The following is a 16,708-nucleotide window of genomic DNA, read 5'->3' on the forward strand; positions in this document are numbered from 1 at the left end:
CCTGAGCTGACAGACGCTTAACCAACTGAGCTGCCCAGGTGCCCCTCAGATGTAATTTTTAAAAATCACACTATTTAAAATATCTGAAAAAAGTATTATTTTTTTTAATCTAGGCATGTATCTAAGCTGTAGCATTTCTCTGCTTGGGGAGCAGGGAGAGCTTTACTGGATGTTAATGTTCAAGGGGCTCTGATGAACCACGTGGGCACAATGGAGGTGTCTGTTGAAGACACACTGTCATACGTTAAAGGCTCTGAGAAGTGTTCTGTACTGAAATGTGCACAGCTCTCTTCAATCCAGCGTTTTTCAGACATTTAACAATAGAATCTTTCTTGTCTGAGTGGCCTTGGGAAAGTCGGCCCTAGTGACCTCCGCGGTCTAGTTTTGCCTGTGCCACTAACTTGCGATAGACTTTTGGCCAAATCACCTTTCCTCCTGGAGCTTTGGTTTAAGATATTAAATGGGTGTGTGAAGATGAGACTCTTAAGATTTCTTACCTGTTTCCAGATCTAATGCCCCCTGTGGGAGCCCCGTGTTAGGGTGACATTTCCACTTAATTTTAGCCCTCCTCTCTCTGTTAACAAATTTATTATTTTTTAAGCAGGTTCGTGGAAGGAGAATTATGAAAATGCACCAAGGCAAAATAAAAAATGATTAAAATTATCCCATATTGCCACTACGGGCCCTTTTTCAAAGGTATGATGAAAGCAAGCATTTATGGAACACTTCTGTGCAAAAGCACTGTGCTAGGGTAGGTCTGTTCTTATCCTCATTTCACAGATGAGCAGACTGAGGGGCAGAGAGGTACTGTCACCTGTCTAAGGCATGTGGCTTCCATGGCTCTAACCCAAGTCTTCCTGACTCTGCAGCACAAGTTCTCACCCACTACCAGACAAGGTCGCCCCATCGGAAGGGGGTCTTCATGACCTGCCAAGATTCCTTTTTCTTCCTGCTTCCTGAGTCCTTCAGGGTTCTCTCATCTCCCCAGGGGAGCTGTGGACATTATCTCTTCCAAAAACAAAGTCTGTGCCTTCCCTATAGAAGGACCTGTGTCCCTCCCCCAAACCCAGTCTACCTTATCTCTGGAAAAACTATGACTTGCCCTAGAGAAGGGGGAAAAATAAACCCCTCCCCACCCCAGCTCCACCCCCAAAATCACTGGATTTGGGGTAAATTCAGCAGGCTGGAGACGGAAGAATGGATGTGTAATGAAGTTTCAAATTGACTATTGTTTTATGTGAATGTCTGATAAAGAAAACACAATGGCCGCCAGATGGGGGCTGGGAGGTGAGATTTCCCAGGTGGAGAATTCTAGAAGACAGGCCTGGAGTTCTGGAGCCAGGGTCCTCCAGACAGGCAGGCAACAAGGGTGGGGACACCAGAGATAAATGTAGGCAGGGGAGAAGAGCCAGCCAGGGACACCAGCCCAAGTGGTTTGGCTAGGACTGGTCTAGTCAGCATGGGACATGGAGGCGGGATGAGTTAGCAGTGAACTCGGCCACTCCTATGGCATCCAAAGGGCTAGAACAACACTGTTCAACGGAAATACAATGGAAGCCACGTATGTCATTTTAAATGTTTCAATAGCCACATTAAAAAATGGTACATCTATAAAACAGGAGATTGTTCTCAGAAATAATGAGCTTTTCCTTGGTCTCAGCAATCAGGGGTATCAAACTCAATTGCCCTCAGTGATATATGGTACATAAGCATATTTCACACTTTGCTGTAGGAAAAACAGTGCAGCAAACAATGTTTTATGTTCACTAGTATAACTTCAGTGTGGGGACATTAAGGAATGGTGGGGACTGCAGCAAGTTAGAGAAAGCACACCCGGTTGAAATTGTTTCAGTGGACTTTTGCCTCGAGGCTATGGGAAATCAGTGTTGCCAGAACTTCCCATTTTTTGAAAGGGGCAGGAAGTTGGGATTTCTAAAGGTTAGCAGTCAATTCAAATTGTATCAAAAAAATCCAAACTGGGTGGGCTGGATCTCACCCTCTGATCTCCCATGAAACCCTCCACCATGTTTTACAGAGAAGGAAACTGAGGTTCAGAGTGGTTAAGTATTTTCCCATCTCCTAACAGAGAACTAACTGTCTCTTCCGGTCATTTCTACTACCTCTGCTAATAACCAGCTTTGACTTTTTTCACTATTCTTTTTGAGAATTTACTAGGTGCTGGGTTCTGTGCTGAACATATGATACCATGAAGGAGGTACTATTTATGATGCCAGATTTAAAGTTTATTTTGAGGGAGGTGAGGAGGGACAGAAAGAGAAAGAGAATCCCAAGCAGGCTCCGTGCTGTCAGTGCAGAGCCTGACGCGGGGCTTGCACTCATGAAACCGTGAGATCGTGAGCTGAGCTGAAACCGAGAGTCAGACACTTAACTGACTGAGTCAACCAGATGCCCCATGATGCCAGACTTAGACAGGGGAAACCAAGGTTCAGAAAAGTGGAATAAATTGCCTGAGATCACGCTGTGGGGCTTGACCCTGCATCTATTTTGATTACAAGAGTCTAGATGCTCCCTCTGGCTATGCCTCTCCCACCCTACAGCACAGGAAACTCAGAGAGCAAGGAGCCTGGGGATTTTCACGCGGGGCTCCTCCAAAGGGCCTGGAGCGACAGTTCGGCCAGCTTTCTGCACCTCCACGCTTACTGTAAGTGCCTCCGTGGTATCCTTCCTGGGAATTGGCTTCCGGGTAAGATTTTGTTTGAAGAGACAATGCCACTGCCATTTTATTTGTTTGTTTAAATTTGGAAACCCTGAACCTGCCCTGGTCCCTTGGTTTACAGAGGAGGAAACTGAGACCCAGAGATGGCAAGTGCCTGAGGTCCCTCTGCAAGTCAGGGCCAGAGCAGGGACCAGAATTGGGGCCTGGAGGCCCAGCCTGGGAAGCTGCCCGCTGGGTGTGCCAGGGCCTCCCTCCAGCTCCTCCGGGCTCTGCCCAGGGAAGGGCCAACTGTTCTCTGTCTCACCACAGACTCCGCCCTTCCTCATGCCTGTTTGGATAACTTTTCGACCTGTTCCTTCACAAGCTCTCCCCAAGGTGTGGCTGCCTCTGCTGCTTGTCCCAGGGAATCCTGGGGCCTTGGCCGTGTGGCGGCTCAGGCTTGGCTGGGCCCTCAGCAGACAGTTGTCAAACAGTGGCTGTCTGAGCAGAGGGAGGCCTGTTTACCCAGGGCAGAACCCGGGCAGAGGCTGCAGCTTCCTCCCCATCCCGCTGGCCCATCCAGCCCCTCAGCATACTAACTCAGCTGTCCCTGTCTGAATTTGCTCATTCTACAAATATTTATGGAGCACCTACTGTGTGCCAAGCACTGTTCTACATGCTGAGGATTTAGCAAGCAACAAGACACCAGATTCCCTGCTCTCATGGAACTTACATTGTAGTGGAGGAGACAGATGATAAACAGATCAATGAATGCACAATTCCAGAGCTGTAGGAGATAACAGGATTGATAGTGATGGGTGGAGGTGGGGCAGTCTTGGATTTGGGTGGTTCAGGAAGGCTGCTCTAAGTGGAAAACTTTTCAGCTAAGACCCAGACTATGAGAAAAAATCCATTATGGGAAGATCCAGGGAAAGGATGTTCCAGGCAGAGGGAACAGCAAGTACAAAGGCCCTGGGGCAGGAATATGCTTGACCTTATTGAAGGACAGTTAAAAGGCCACCGTGGCTGAACTAGAGTGAGAAAAAGGGACAAAGACAGGAGAGACCAAAAGAGGGACAGCCAAGAATCAGACTGCATGGGGCCTCTTAGGTTAGGGAAAAGAACTTGGGAGACAGAAAGGTGCTGAAAGGTGTTCAGCAGGGATTTTAAACATGAACCTTAACTCTGCTTTTCCTTCTGGGGCTTTCTGCCCCAGGGCTCTTGTTTCCACGTACACTTGAAGGTGTTTGAAATAGTGTTTAATTATTCTTTTTTCCATTTTAATTTTTTTTTCAAAATTTTAATCAAAGCTGTATAGATGCACAGTTGAAAAAAATAAAATACTCTTACCAAGCTAATAATCAGTAATAGTACTTGTCCACCGGCTCTTTCCTGAACCTGATTCCCACCATCCAGAGGCAGCTATTTTAGGTAGTTTTCCTCTATGTTTCTACATATCTTGGTTATACTACTACTTCTCAGTTTTTCAGTCTTGTGTGTAATGTGTTAACTTGCTAATAGGAAAGATCCTATAGAACTATTTCCCAATTTGGAGATAAGCTTATATTCATCATTTTAATAACAACGTGGCTATTATTCACAGCTGATGTCATCTGTATATGAACCAAGAGCTTTTCCTGCACGGTCTCAGTTAATCTTCACAATAACCCTGTAAGATACGTGTTGGTCAACATAACAATACTTGCACTTTATATATGACATTGGTTGTACCTGCAGAGCTATCCTGAGAGGTAAGCAGAACTGGCATAATTAACCCATTTTTCACAAGAACACACGCAGCTCAAAGTGATACAGTTCTGCCCATCACAGTGGGGGTGCAGTGGTTAACATAAAAGTCATCTTCCAGCCAAGATGGAAGGAGCTGGGGTTCCTGTGTGAAGGACGTCATACATTTGGGTGTGTTTGTTACACCAGCCAGCATCGCTCTTACTAACGCAATGCCTGGATTTGAATCCTAGCTCTGCCTCTTTAAGTCTGTGTGGCTTGGGGTAAGTTACCTTTCTGAGCCTTTGTTACCTCTTCTGAGAAATGGGTATGATGGCAGTACCTACCTACCTCAATAGGCAGTTGTAAGAATTAAAGGAAGTGATTTTTACATGTTGTTTAGAATGGTGCCTGGTCCATAGTAAGTCCTATAGAAATTATCAAATAAATCAGAGGTAGAATATGAATGAGCCAGGACCCATTTCTGGGGCCATGTGATGCAAGTTCAGTATCTGACCCCAAAGTCCTAGGCATTTGTATTTCTCTTTGCAATCTTTACCACATCTACCTGTTACCTGTACTTCATTTACCTGTAATTATTTACTTGATCTTTTCTTTCTTTTGATGAGTATCTTAATTTTTAAAAGTGTATTTTATATTAATGCTTTAATATAAATGCTAGTTATAATATAAACGCTAGTTATAAAATTTTCTAACACACAGTAATATAAATTCAACAAGATTTTAAAATGTTTGTCCATGTACTACCTAAAATCAGCCCCTGTGCCCTGTGGATACACCTAAGGAAAAGTACACTGTTTTTAAGTCTATAAAGAACCTTTGGGAACATTCTGTCCAGTGGCATTTAAACCATTTTGACCATGACCCTCTATCCAGGGTGGTAGTCAAAACAAGGACTCTGAAGCCTGACTACCTGGGTTGGAAACTCAGCATCGCCTCTTAATGCCTGTGTCACTTTCACTGAGTGACTGGACCTCTCTGTGCCTCCATTTCCTCATCTGTAAAATGGGAATGACATTAATAGCATCTACTTCACAGGGTCATTGTGAAGAGCAGGAGTTAATATGTGTAAAGCCCTAGGAAGTGCTTTATAAAAGTTTGTTATTATCACAACCTTACACACACATCCATAAACATATATAAATGAAACAAAGTGTTCACACATGGAAAATTTACTCTTGCTACAGGAGATATAGTAGGATGTTTTCTATTATATTTTACTTCATTTTTTAAAATGTGGCCATCTTTGTGAAATTTCACTAATCTGTTTGTGATTAATAATTCATGTTCTTTTCTGTAGGAAACGCTATACTTCAAGGAAAATTTTTGTTTGTTTATGTAATCTCTACACCCAACATGGGGCTCAAATTCACAACCTTGAGATCAAGAGTCGCATACACCCCTGAGTGAGCTAGCTGGGTGCCCCTAAAAATACTTTTTAAAATAGTACATTTTTATTAAAAGAAAAGGCAAGAAATGAAAGTGAAAGAATGAGCTCATTATGTGAACAGCAAATGTGCTGAAACTATTTTGTCCAGCATAGTGAGGGGACATTAACAGACTTGGGATCCCTAATAGCTTGGACACGCTGATCTATAATTTCTAATGAAGGCTGTTGAATTAAACTCTAGGAATAATGTATCTGCTTAAAATAAAAAAATATCTGCTTCAAAGTCTTTAAAAAAATTACATATTAAAGCAAGAGTCAGTAAACTAAAACCTCTTGGTCAAATCTGGCCCACTGCCTATTTTTGTAAATAAAGTTTTATTGGAACACAGCCACATTCATTCATTTACATGTTGCCTATGGCTACTTACATGCAGCCAGGGTCCTATAACAGCAGAGCTGAGTACTTGCCACAGTTCCTGACCTGTGAAGCCCCAAACATTTCCCATCTGGCCTTTTACAGAAAAAGTTGGCCGATTCCTGTATTAAAGTTCCAATTCAAAGCCCTGAAGCTTAAATTAAATCTTATTCTATTTCTATCTTGTTCTATTCTGTTCATAACTCTGGCAAACTTTAACAGTTATATTTCCCCCAACATTGTACTTTGAAAAATGTCAAACCCACTAAAGATTGAAAGAATAGTACAGTGAACACGGACATACCCTTCACTAAGATTCACCAATTGGTAGGTAGCATTCTGTCACATTTGCTTCATCACTATCTGTGTATCCACGTATTTTTTATTGAAATATTTGATGTTAAAAATTGTATATTCACATTTGCGATATATATATGACTGTGTGTGTGTGTACATGCATGTGTGTGCATGTATGTGTGTGTGCACGTGTGTGTGTGTGTGTGTGTGTGCATGACCCCAAGCCAGAGGTGGCCAGCTGTGTAGCAATAAATTCATGTTCCCCCTTCCATAGTTTATAGAGCTATTCCTGGAAAACAGCTGGCCTACTAGGGACCACACAACCCAGATTCCTCTGCGTTTGGCCAAAGTCATGTGACTAATTCTGGCCAATGGAATGTGAGCAAAAATGATAAATGTCATTCTGAGGGTCACTTCTGGGATCCCTGGATGATTGTGTGACAGAGGCAAATAAACTTCTAACGTACGTTTCGGGTTTGTTACATCAGCTAGTGCTGCCCTGAATAATAAACCCAATAAGCTGCACAAGCCATTAATGGGTCAGGATCGCAGCTTGAAACACACTGGTTCTCTGGCTTTCCAAAAATTTATGAACCATAAATTTTCCTTTCATCGCATGTTTCATTCAAAGTCAACATGGAGTTTCTCTGGTTGAACCAGAGGTTATGGGTGGGGGAGGCTAGGAGCCTGGTTCATTTGAACACCCACATTGGCCTCAAAAGTGAACCCTGAGACATCCTTCTGGACTCCTAGGGCTCCAGTGAATAATGTATGATGATCCCTGAATAAGGAACATGCCTCCTTTTCTCAGAAGAGGAGGCAGAGACCCAACAGAAGGACTTGAGTGGGATCACAAAAAGCTGGTTGGGGCCAGAGCCATTTCCCATGTCTGTGGCAAGGACAGGTCTGTGCCCACCATTTCCACGCCTCCCATCTGCTCCCACAGGCCTACGTGCATGATCTGAGCCCCCAAGAGCATACCCCCCTGACAGGCTCCAGAGGGTATCTGAAGGCTTGGAACTAAGCTTCATTCTGACTCTCCACCCAGACAATTACATCCTGGAATGACCAGTTACGTATCCCTCATTCATTTCAGTTTGTCTCACAGCAGCTAAAAGATGCCTAACACAGTAAGCATTCCGTCCCTTTCACGTAGTGGGTATATACTCTGCAGATATTATGATAATAATTAAAATTTATATAGCACTTTCTATGAGCCAGACACTCCCCACGTTCCACATATAAACCTGTGATTCTCATAGCAACCCTAGTAGGTTGAGGGTCTGACTCTTGATTTTGGCTCAGGTCATGATCCCAGGGTCATGGGATCAAGTCCCACATCAAGCTCTGTCTGAGAGTGGATCCTGCTTGAGATTCTCTCTCTCTCTCTCTCTCTCTCTCTCTCTCTCTTTCTCTCTCTCTCTCTCTCTCTCTCTCTCTTTCTCTCTCTCTCTCTCTCTTTCTCTCTCTCTCTCTCTCTCTCTTTCTCCCCTGCCTCCCAACTCACGGTCTCTCTCTAAAAAGTAAAGTTAGTGGCGCCTGGGTGGCTCAGTCGGTTAAGCATCTCACTTCGGCTCAGGTCATGATTTCGCGGTTTGTGAGTTCGAGCCCCGCGCTGGGCTCTGTGCTGACAGCTCAGAGCCTGGAACCTGCCTCAGATTCTGTGTCTCCCTCTCTCTGCTCCTCCCCTGCTCACGCTCTCTCTCTGTCTCTCAATAATAAATAAATAAATGTTAAAAAAATTTTTTTAAGTTAAAAAAAATGAATACGTAGATGTAAAAAAATAAATAAAAGGAAGAAAGCACTTCAAGTAACCAGAGTCCAGCCTGTTACATAGGAAGGGCTTAAATGGGGACAGATTTCTTTCTTCTTCCCAGGCCCACCCTCATGCAAGAGGAGTGTGAGTCAAAAAGAAAGGGAAGGCATAGTTCCTGCACATAAGCATCTCAGAATCTTTCATGAAACAATCAGAGAAGTCCCAGAATACTTTCAGAGAAGAATGGACTGAGCTGCAGTCAAGTGCAAGTGAAATCTGTAAAGATTAGGCCAGGCTCTAGGCCTTTGCATATGGTGTCCCCTCCCCTCTCTTCTCCTGGTTGATTCCTACTCAGCCTCTGGGTTTTAGCTTAGATATCAGTCCACTCCTCCAGGGTCAGGAGGTCCCTGATCTCTTGCCCTCCTCCTAAGTTCCTTTGTGTCCCCATCATGCCCTATCCATCCATATCCTGGCACTCTGTTTTCATTGTGGCTGGGCTGTCTGTCTTCCCCACCCGACTGGGTGCTCTCCAAGATCTGAAGCCACGTTTTATTCTCCTCCATTCCCCCAGTGCCTAACAGAATGTTTTGTTTTCCATAGGTCCTCAGTAGAGGTTTGTTGAAAAAGTGAATAAGTGAACAGTGACAGTGAATGCAGGAGCCTCCTGTGTAAAGACAGGACCCATTCTGGGTACCCATATCCTCCCTTTAAAAAATGGCACAAAATAAGACAATGGTTTTCTATGCTGGATCCCAAATCACGTAAGGACTTAATAAAAAATTAAAGATTCTTGGAACTCATCCCAGGAGATCCTGATTCACCAGGTCTGGGGTGGGGCCCCAAAATATGTCATTGATAAGGAGGTTTTCTATATGCAGTCAGGTTTGTGAACCAGTGAACCATAGAGGCTGAAATTAAATTGAGGTGAAATGGGAAAAGATGTGGAGAGGTGAGAAAAGGGAAAACGATGGGGGAGACTCTACATAGGGAAACAGCCGTGCCTGACATCTGACACAGTCCTACAGTTGGCCAGCCTCTGGCATCCTACCCAACTTTGGGCCCATCAGCCCTTCAAGGAAATGAAGCATCTTCTAGTTTATGATACTTTTCTCCTTCCTTACCTCATCGAATCCTTACAACAACCAACTTTATTTGATGGTGGAAGAAATTCAGAATCAGATGGCGAAGCAAAGTGTCAACCACTTATACGGTTTTCAGTGGGAGTGCCATTTAATCAAACTGCCCCCGACAACAGCCTCTGATCTGGCCTGAGGCTCATGTCATTGGCCTAATTGAGGTTTGTGGACCAGTGGCCAAAGCACCCAGTCTCCTTACTTGTTCTGTCCTCAGCACTTGCAGATTCTGCTAGCCCAGCCCAGCCCAGCCCAGCCCAGCCCAGCCTATATCATCCATCCAAACACCAATCCATCTGTGCCTCCACCCACACACCCAGCTAACCAATTGCTTATTCATCCACTTATCACATTCATCTACATATCTCTCCACCGTCCCATCCATCTACTTACTCATTTATCCATCATCCACCATACCCACCCATCCACTCACCCACCCAGACATCCATTCATTCATCCATCCATTTTCTGATTCATTCATTCATTCATTCATTCATTTATTCATTCAATAAACCTCCCTCAAAGTCAATATAGGTCCAGGTCCTAGAGTATCCTAGAATAAAACAACAAAGATCATACAAATACAGACCTTGCCCTCAAGGAGATTTGAAATGCTTACAAAAATGACAAACTACCAAAGGACCAAGATAGATAATTAAGGGAAGCTAAGGGGAACTTGTGAAAAGAAAAAGCATAGGAAAGGGTAAGAAAAGAATGAAGCCAGAAGTCTGGGTAGCATACAGATAAGCACACAATTGCATCTTCTCCTCATAATTGCTAAGGACAGCTCCAGATTTGCCTCTGAGCTAGACCCTGGCACCCGAAGCAAATAACCACAGCAGAAAAGCCACAGGGATATTCAGTTGTGGCAGACATCATGCAGAAGCTATCCCTGCTTCCTTATACCACAGTAGTGTTATATGTGTCCAGAGCACATCGAGAAACATCTGGAGACATATTTGGTTGGCACAGCTGATGGGGGAAGAATGCTCCTGGCATCTGATAAGTCAAAGTCTGGAAAGCTGCTAAATATCCTACAACGCACAGGACAACTGCCACAATAAAGAATCATTTGAGCCAAAATGTCAATAGTGCTGAAGTTGAGAGACCCTCTTATGAGAGAACCCCGATTTTGTTTGGAACAGTATCGTGCTAGACCTCAAGAAAACAGTATCGTTGGTCGAAGCCAGTCTTGGCTTTCCCATTTCTTTCCACTAAACCCTTGAATTCCCAGCTTTCCTTGAACCAGGGAAGTCTGCTGGGAGGTTTCTGGGGAAATTTTGCTTTTTGATCAAAGAAACAAGTACTTCAAGGAATATCCCCTCCAGCTTCAGGTGCTTGAGGGCAGACGTGATGCCCCGCACCATGCCAGCCACGTTGGGTCTGCACGGTGAGCATGGAGAGAGACAGGAAGGTAGAGCATGGGTCTGGCTGACATTGTTGACCGTTGTCATACGGTTGTTTCTTTAAATGATTTTTTTTTTAATTTTTTTTTTCAATGTTTATTTATTTTGGGGACAGAGAGAGACAGAGCATGAACGGGGGAGGGGCAGAGAGAGAGGGAGACACAGAATCGGAAACAGGTTCCAGGCTCTGGGCCATCAGCCCAGAGCCTGACGCGGGGCTCGAACTCACGACCGCGAGATCGTGACCTGGCTGAAGTCGGACGCTTAACCGACTGCGCCACCCAGGCGCCCCATACGGTTGTTTCTTAAAACCTCCCTCAGTTCATGCATTCAACAGATGCTTACTGAGCATTTATTCTGTGCCAGTTGCTGTGTGAGATGTGCAAGGCTCGCAGAGTTTATAGTCGAGTGGGGGATACAGAGGCCACAACGCACACCAGTGCTGTCTGATCAGAGTCATGATGAGAGCTACAAACCAGAAGCCAGTGTGCCATGAGTGTGTTGCAAGTCCAGGGGAAGGTCAAGTTCACCCAGCATCACCCCACCAAAGATCAGCTCCCTAAAGACTGTCCTCCTGGGGTTCAAAGATGTGAGACGGCAGCTGATATTTAGTGCATGGTTGCCTGGTGTCAGGCACGACGCTGAGCACTTGTGTATTAACTCACGTGTGTTAACTCACGTTATCCTCTCCACAGCCTTGCCTGCCATTGCCCCTCCTGAGGCTCTGCTGTGGACCTCGTCCCTTCCCCTACAGCTTACCTCTGCAGTTGCAGCCTTTGGTGGGGGGTTAGTATTATCCTGATTACAGAGCCTAGGAAAAGGGGTTCTCCTCAAAACACTCATTTCTTTTTTCAGAAGGTGCATTTTCCCTAGAGCTTCCTAGTTCATTCAACATGTGGGGCTCAGAGAGGGATAGGCCACACAGCTTTAAAAAATAAAGGAGGGGGCAGATCCAGGATGCTAACCCAGATTTACTTTATCTCGAAAGCAAGGTCTTTTAGCCACCATCACACACACACACACACACACACACACACACACACACACAAATGCCCAGCTGTCCCAGGACAGCAATGTTCTTTTGTTGATGCTTGCTACAAATCTGGCCATAGGAGCTCTCCTTTCTCTGCCCAGCCCAGATCTGTAGCTTAGTCAAGAGAGTCACAAATGGACTGAAGTCAGATGATTTTTTTTTTTTTTTTTTTTAAAAACAATCCTGAGCTCTAGTTTTCTCTTCTATCCTTGGAGATAACAATATTATTATCTGGAACAGCTGTTGTAGGAATTAAAGTAATAGGCATAGAACGTCCATCCATCCAACCATCTATCCATCCAACCATCCAACAAATGTGTGTTGAACACTTGCTTTGTGGTGAGCCCTGCGTACAGGTCGGGATGAAGGGGCATGAGGCCACCCTACAAAGTACATAGACCTGGAATACAGTGAGAGGCTGTCAGGTTATATTATTATAGTACCCCCCTGGGAGAAATGTGGGGGGGGCCTTCTGTTCATCCCTAGCCTTGGCTTGTGGCCTGGGGCCCTCCTTCCACAGCAGCTGACTATCTGGTCCCTATGCAAGACACAGTCTTGTTCTGGCTACAGGGTCAACCAAGTCTTATAATTGTGTTTCAACCTTGGATGGAGCACCTAAGACATGCCTAGCCCTTCAACTATGCTATCTCCTCTCACTGCACCACCCTCTGTGAGATAGGTCCATTTTCCAGGTGAGGAAATAGATTCAGAGAGGGGAAGTAACTTGCCCAAGGTCATACAGCTGGTATGGGGATGGATCCCAGGCTATTTTGGGTTCCTGAGCCTCTGCTCCTTCCACTATAGCACAAACTTCTGTTTGGTGGTGGGTTGAAGAAAGATCCCAGTGGACCAGTCAGGAGACCAGTCCTTGATTCCTTGAGGCCATCTGTCCTCAGCTAATGACAATATTAAACAATATTTGTTGAGTCCTTATCATGTGCCTGGTGCCTAGGGCTTACACCCTTGGTCTCCTTTAGTCCTCTGTGAGGGCCTGTAAGACATCCTATCTCCACTTCAAACAGAAGGCAACTGAGGCACAGAAATGTTGAATAATTTGTCTAAAGTCACAGAACTAGAGCCTGGATTCCAGAGGCCAAACACTATGTGTGTTTGTGTGATTTAAATCTCTTAACAAAACGCACCTAGTTTTTAAAAATCCAAAATGTGCAAGAAAAGGTTAAAAAAAAAATTTATTGAACCTCCCTCCTCAGAAACACAACTCTGTTACCAGTCTCTTCCTGTCTGTCTACTGGCTTTCTATGCAAATACAAACGTGTGTGTACATATACATGCGAATATCCGTTCTGTTATCAGAAATGTAAAATGCTACACACAGTGCTTCAGTTTGTTTTTTTCACTAAGTGTAACCTGGAGGTCCTTCCCTATCTGCAAACAGATCTACATTTTTGCTCCTTCAACAATGGGCTAGCATTCCTTGCTAAAGATGCATCACGCTGTGTTTACCCATCCTCTACGTTTGCTGCGTTACCTCCAGTATGGAGTCACCCCAGCCACAGAGCCCAAGCTTTCACCTTTCAGTGACACGTTCTTCCCTGGCCTTGCACCTAAGTTTCATACATCTAGCAAGAGACCATTCTTTTCCGACGCCCCACGCCCCACGCTGTGTTGCTCGACTTGGCTTCCCTTTGGTGAATTATCCAGAGCTCATCAGAGCGGCCTGCCCCGCCCTCCCCCGGGGTCCCATCCCTCCTAGACCCTGAGCCAGCTCTGTGCTAGGCCCAGCAAGGCTCCGGTCGGCTTCCACTCGTCCCTGGCAAATGGGTTGGTATTTCCAGCCCCGCCCTCTGTGGAATTTTGGAAAGACCCTTGGGACACGTGCCCAGGAAAGCAGTCTCTCTTGGCCAAGGCGAAAGGAGCAAGCCCCTGCGGGGGGGCTCCTACGGCCCCTCCCAGCCCTTCCCAGACCAAATCTGCCATGCCTCTGGGACGTTAGCGAAGCAAGCCACATGCATCCCCTGAGGTTCCTGCCATTCTGGAGGAGGCCCTAGAGAGTCGTTGCGTTCCTCGGAAACACATAATGGGGCGTCCCATGGCCTCCCAAACTTGACCACGGTCCTGCCCTGTCCAGTCCTCCCCCCACCCGACCCTTGGTCCCACTCACCATAGGGACTCTCCACTGGAGCCCCGAGGGGCGCGTTCACACTGACCATGGCCGAGCCCACCCAGCCAGAGACGCGGGGGCATGGAGGAGCCGGGCCCCACACACAGCGGCAGCAGGGCCACCGGGAGCCAGTCCACCAGGAAGGCAGTGAGTACAGCCAGCTGCCACCGCCTGGTTATCTTATTGATTCTTCTAATCACCCAAGGTGGGTGGATATGTTAAAGAGTAACCAGTCACTTAGGGAACCTGCGGCTGAGGACTGTCACTGTTACCATGGCAATGGCAACCTGGCCAGATCTGAGGTCCACTTGGGCCCCAGTCCTGCTCTCTGGGGTTGGGGGGCACCTGGAGCCAGATGTAGGGGACATCAGCCCCTCACCCCAACTTGAGGTAAGGGACTGGCCAGGAGGCGATGAGGAGGTGAGAGTCCAACCTGGGTTGGGTTTTATGGCTCCTCATAATGGGTGTGGCATTGTGGCAGGAGGGAGGGGTAGCAGAGAAAAGGAGGGGAGTGGAGGGCTGTATTATTGAGCACCTACTGGATGCTGGGAGTAGCACACAGGTATTGCCACATTTAAATTAAGCCTCTGTGAGGACACTTGAGCCACAGAGAGACGTGGCCTGCCTGTAATCTCACAGCTGGTGACAGAGGAGTTGAGTTAGCATTACAAACCACAGTCTCCCCTTCATCGAATATATATTTACTGAGCACCCACTGTATACCAGGTCCTGTGCTAGACTCCAGGGATACAGAAACAAGCAAAGCAGGCATCAGCCCTGCACCCATGGAACTTGTGGACGACTGGGGGAGATGGGCATTCATCAGACAATATTAAAGATTATTCAAAGATATTATGACACAGGCCTGATTACAAACTGGTGAGTGTGATGAGGGACGGAGAAACACAAACCAAATGGCAGACTCTGCCCACCCCCTCTCCTGCTCCACTGGTCTCCTTCTTACTCAAAAGGCAACTACTGCTGAAATCTGCATTCTGTTCTCTGACGGCAGAGCCCTCCTGCATCTCAGCTCTCTTGCATGCACACCTGCTCCCTGGCTTCTTTTGGAGCAGTCCCTTTTCTTTTGTCCCAGCACTGTGCCCAGTGGCTTGATTTGGGATTCTGAAATCACCAGCTTCGACAGACCCCTCCATGCCACCCCGAGCTTCTATACTGTTTCCCTTCTCCTGGCTTGTCTAGTCTCTACCTCTATTTCCAATCTTTTTTTTTTTTTTTTTAATGTTTATTTATTTTTGAGAGACAGCAAGTGGGGGTGGGGTGCGGTGAGGGGGGACAGAGAATCCGAAGCGGATTCTCTCTGCGGTCAGCGCAGAGCCAGCCCGACATGGGGCTGGAACTCACAAACCGCGAGATCATGACCTGAGCTGAAATCGAGAGTCAGATGCTTAACTGAGTGAGCCACCCAGGCGCCCCTCTGTTTCCAATCTTTTCACTCCTCGCAACTTTTCCTTTCTCATCCTCAGCAGGACCAGACTACCTCTGCACAGAGAAGAAGCCTTAAACCTGGACATGCCCAAACGCCTCACCCAAATTCACCTGCACCTCCTTCACCCAGATCCACCTGGTCTGCACCTGCCTCTTCCCCCTGCTCAGGAACCCCCCGTGAGCCCATGGGGTTTCTCCTACATATTTGACCTCTCCCTCTTTAGACTTTTAAAATCAACTTTCTGTCGAAAGTATAATTTACATATAATCAAATGCACTCTTTTTAGGTACACAGTTTCATGAGCTTCGATAAGTGTATGAACCCATACAGAACATTTCCACGACCCCCCAAAACTTCTCTTTGTTCCCCTGCTGTTAATCCTCCAGCACCTCCCTCTCCACGCAACACTGACCTGCTTTCTGTCACTCTACATTAGATTTGTCTTTTCTAGAATATCATAGAAATAGAATCAGACAGCATTTACTCTTTTGTGTCTGGCTTCCTTTGCTCAGAATGTTGGTGAGATTCACCCACATTCAGGTCCCCTGGTACTACCTCGTATTCCACTGAATAGATACTCTGTAACTGGTTCACCCAGTCACAGGCATTGAAGTTGTTGCCAGTCTGGGGCTATTGTGAATTACACAGCTACGTATGGTCATGAACAAGCCTACGTGAAGGCATATGTTTTCATTCCCTTGGTTAAATTTCCAGGAAAGGAATTGCTGGTTGATCAGGTAGGTGTATGTTTAATTTATAAGAACCTCTCAAACTCTCAAACTCACCGAAGTGCTCAGACTTTTGTATGAATACCATTTTGTATTCCTGCCAGTGGGGTAAGAGAGCTCCTGTTTGCTCTATACACTTATCGCTGTTTATTGTTGTTAGTCTTTTTAACTTTAACCATGTGAGATGATCTTTGCTTTTGCTTTCACTTGTTTTAAACTAGTTTTTTTTTTTTTTAATGAAAAAAGTAATACGTTCGCGTATTAAAAATGAAAATTGTGCAGGGGCGCCTGGGTGGCTCAGTCTGTTGAGCGTCCAACTTCGGCTCAGGTCATGATCTCGCGGTTCGTGGGTTCAAGCCCCACACTGGGCTCTGCGCTGACAGCTCTGAGCCTGGAGCCTGCTTCCAGTTCTGTTTCCCTCTCTCTCTGCCCCTCCCCTGCTCACACTCTGTCTGTCTCTTAAAAATAAATCAACATTAAAAGAAATATAAAAGAAAAAGAAAATTGTGCAAACAGCATATGATGAACAATAAGCCCATCTCCTATAATACAAATTCTTGTTTCTATTTCCGGAAATTA

General features: G+C 45.8%; 1 protein-coding gene and 1 long non-coding RNA gene across 2 annotated transcripts in view; one reads left to right on the plus strand and one right to left on the minus strand.

Moving 5' to 3' along the window:
- The window catches only part of HNF4A (hepatocyte nuclear factor 4 alpha), a 58,906-nt gene extending 44,836 nt beyond the window's left edge, over positions 1–14,070 (minus strand). The window contains exon 1 of the mRNA XM_045444509.1: positions 13,955–14,070. Coding sequence (XP_045300465.1) covers positions 13,955–14,003 — 49 coding nt within the window. The 5' untranslated portion in view covers positions 14,004–14,070. The remainder of the gene's footprint in view (positions 1–13,954) is intronic.
- Positions 64–6,636, plus strand: LOC123580170. The gene is made up of 2 exons (XR_006703156.1): positions 64–468; positions 540–6,636. It is a non-coding gene; the product is annotated as an uncharacterized LOC123580170 (long non-coding RNA).
- Positions 14,071–16,708: the final 2,638 nt, after the last annotated feature.

The sequence above is a fragment of the Leopardus geoffroyi genome, chromosome A3 (assembly GCF_018350155.1).
Source record: "Leopardus geoffroyi isolate Oge1 chromosome A3, O.geoffroyi_Oge1_pat1.0, whole genome shotgun sequence".
Taxonomy (NCBI): Eukaryota; Metazoa; Chordata; class Mammalia; order Carnivora; family Felidae; genus Leopardus; species Leopardus geoffroyi.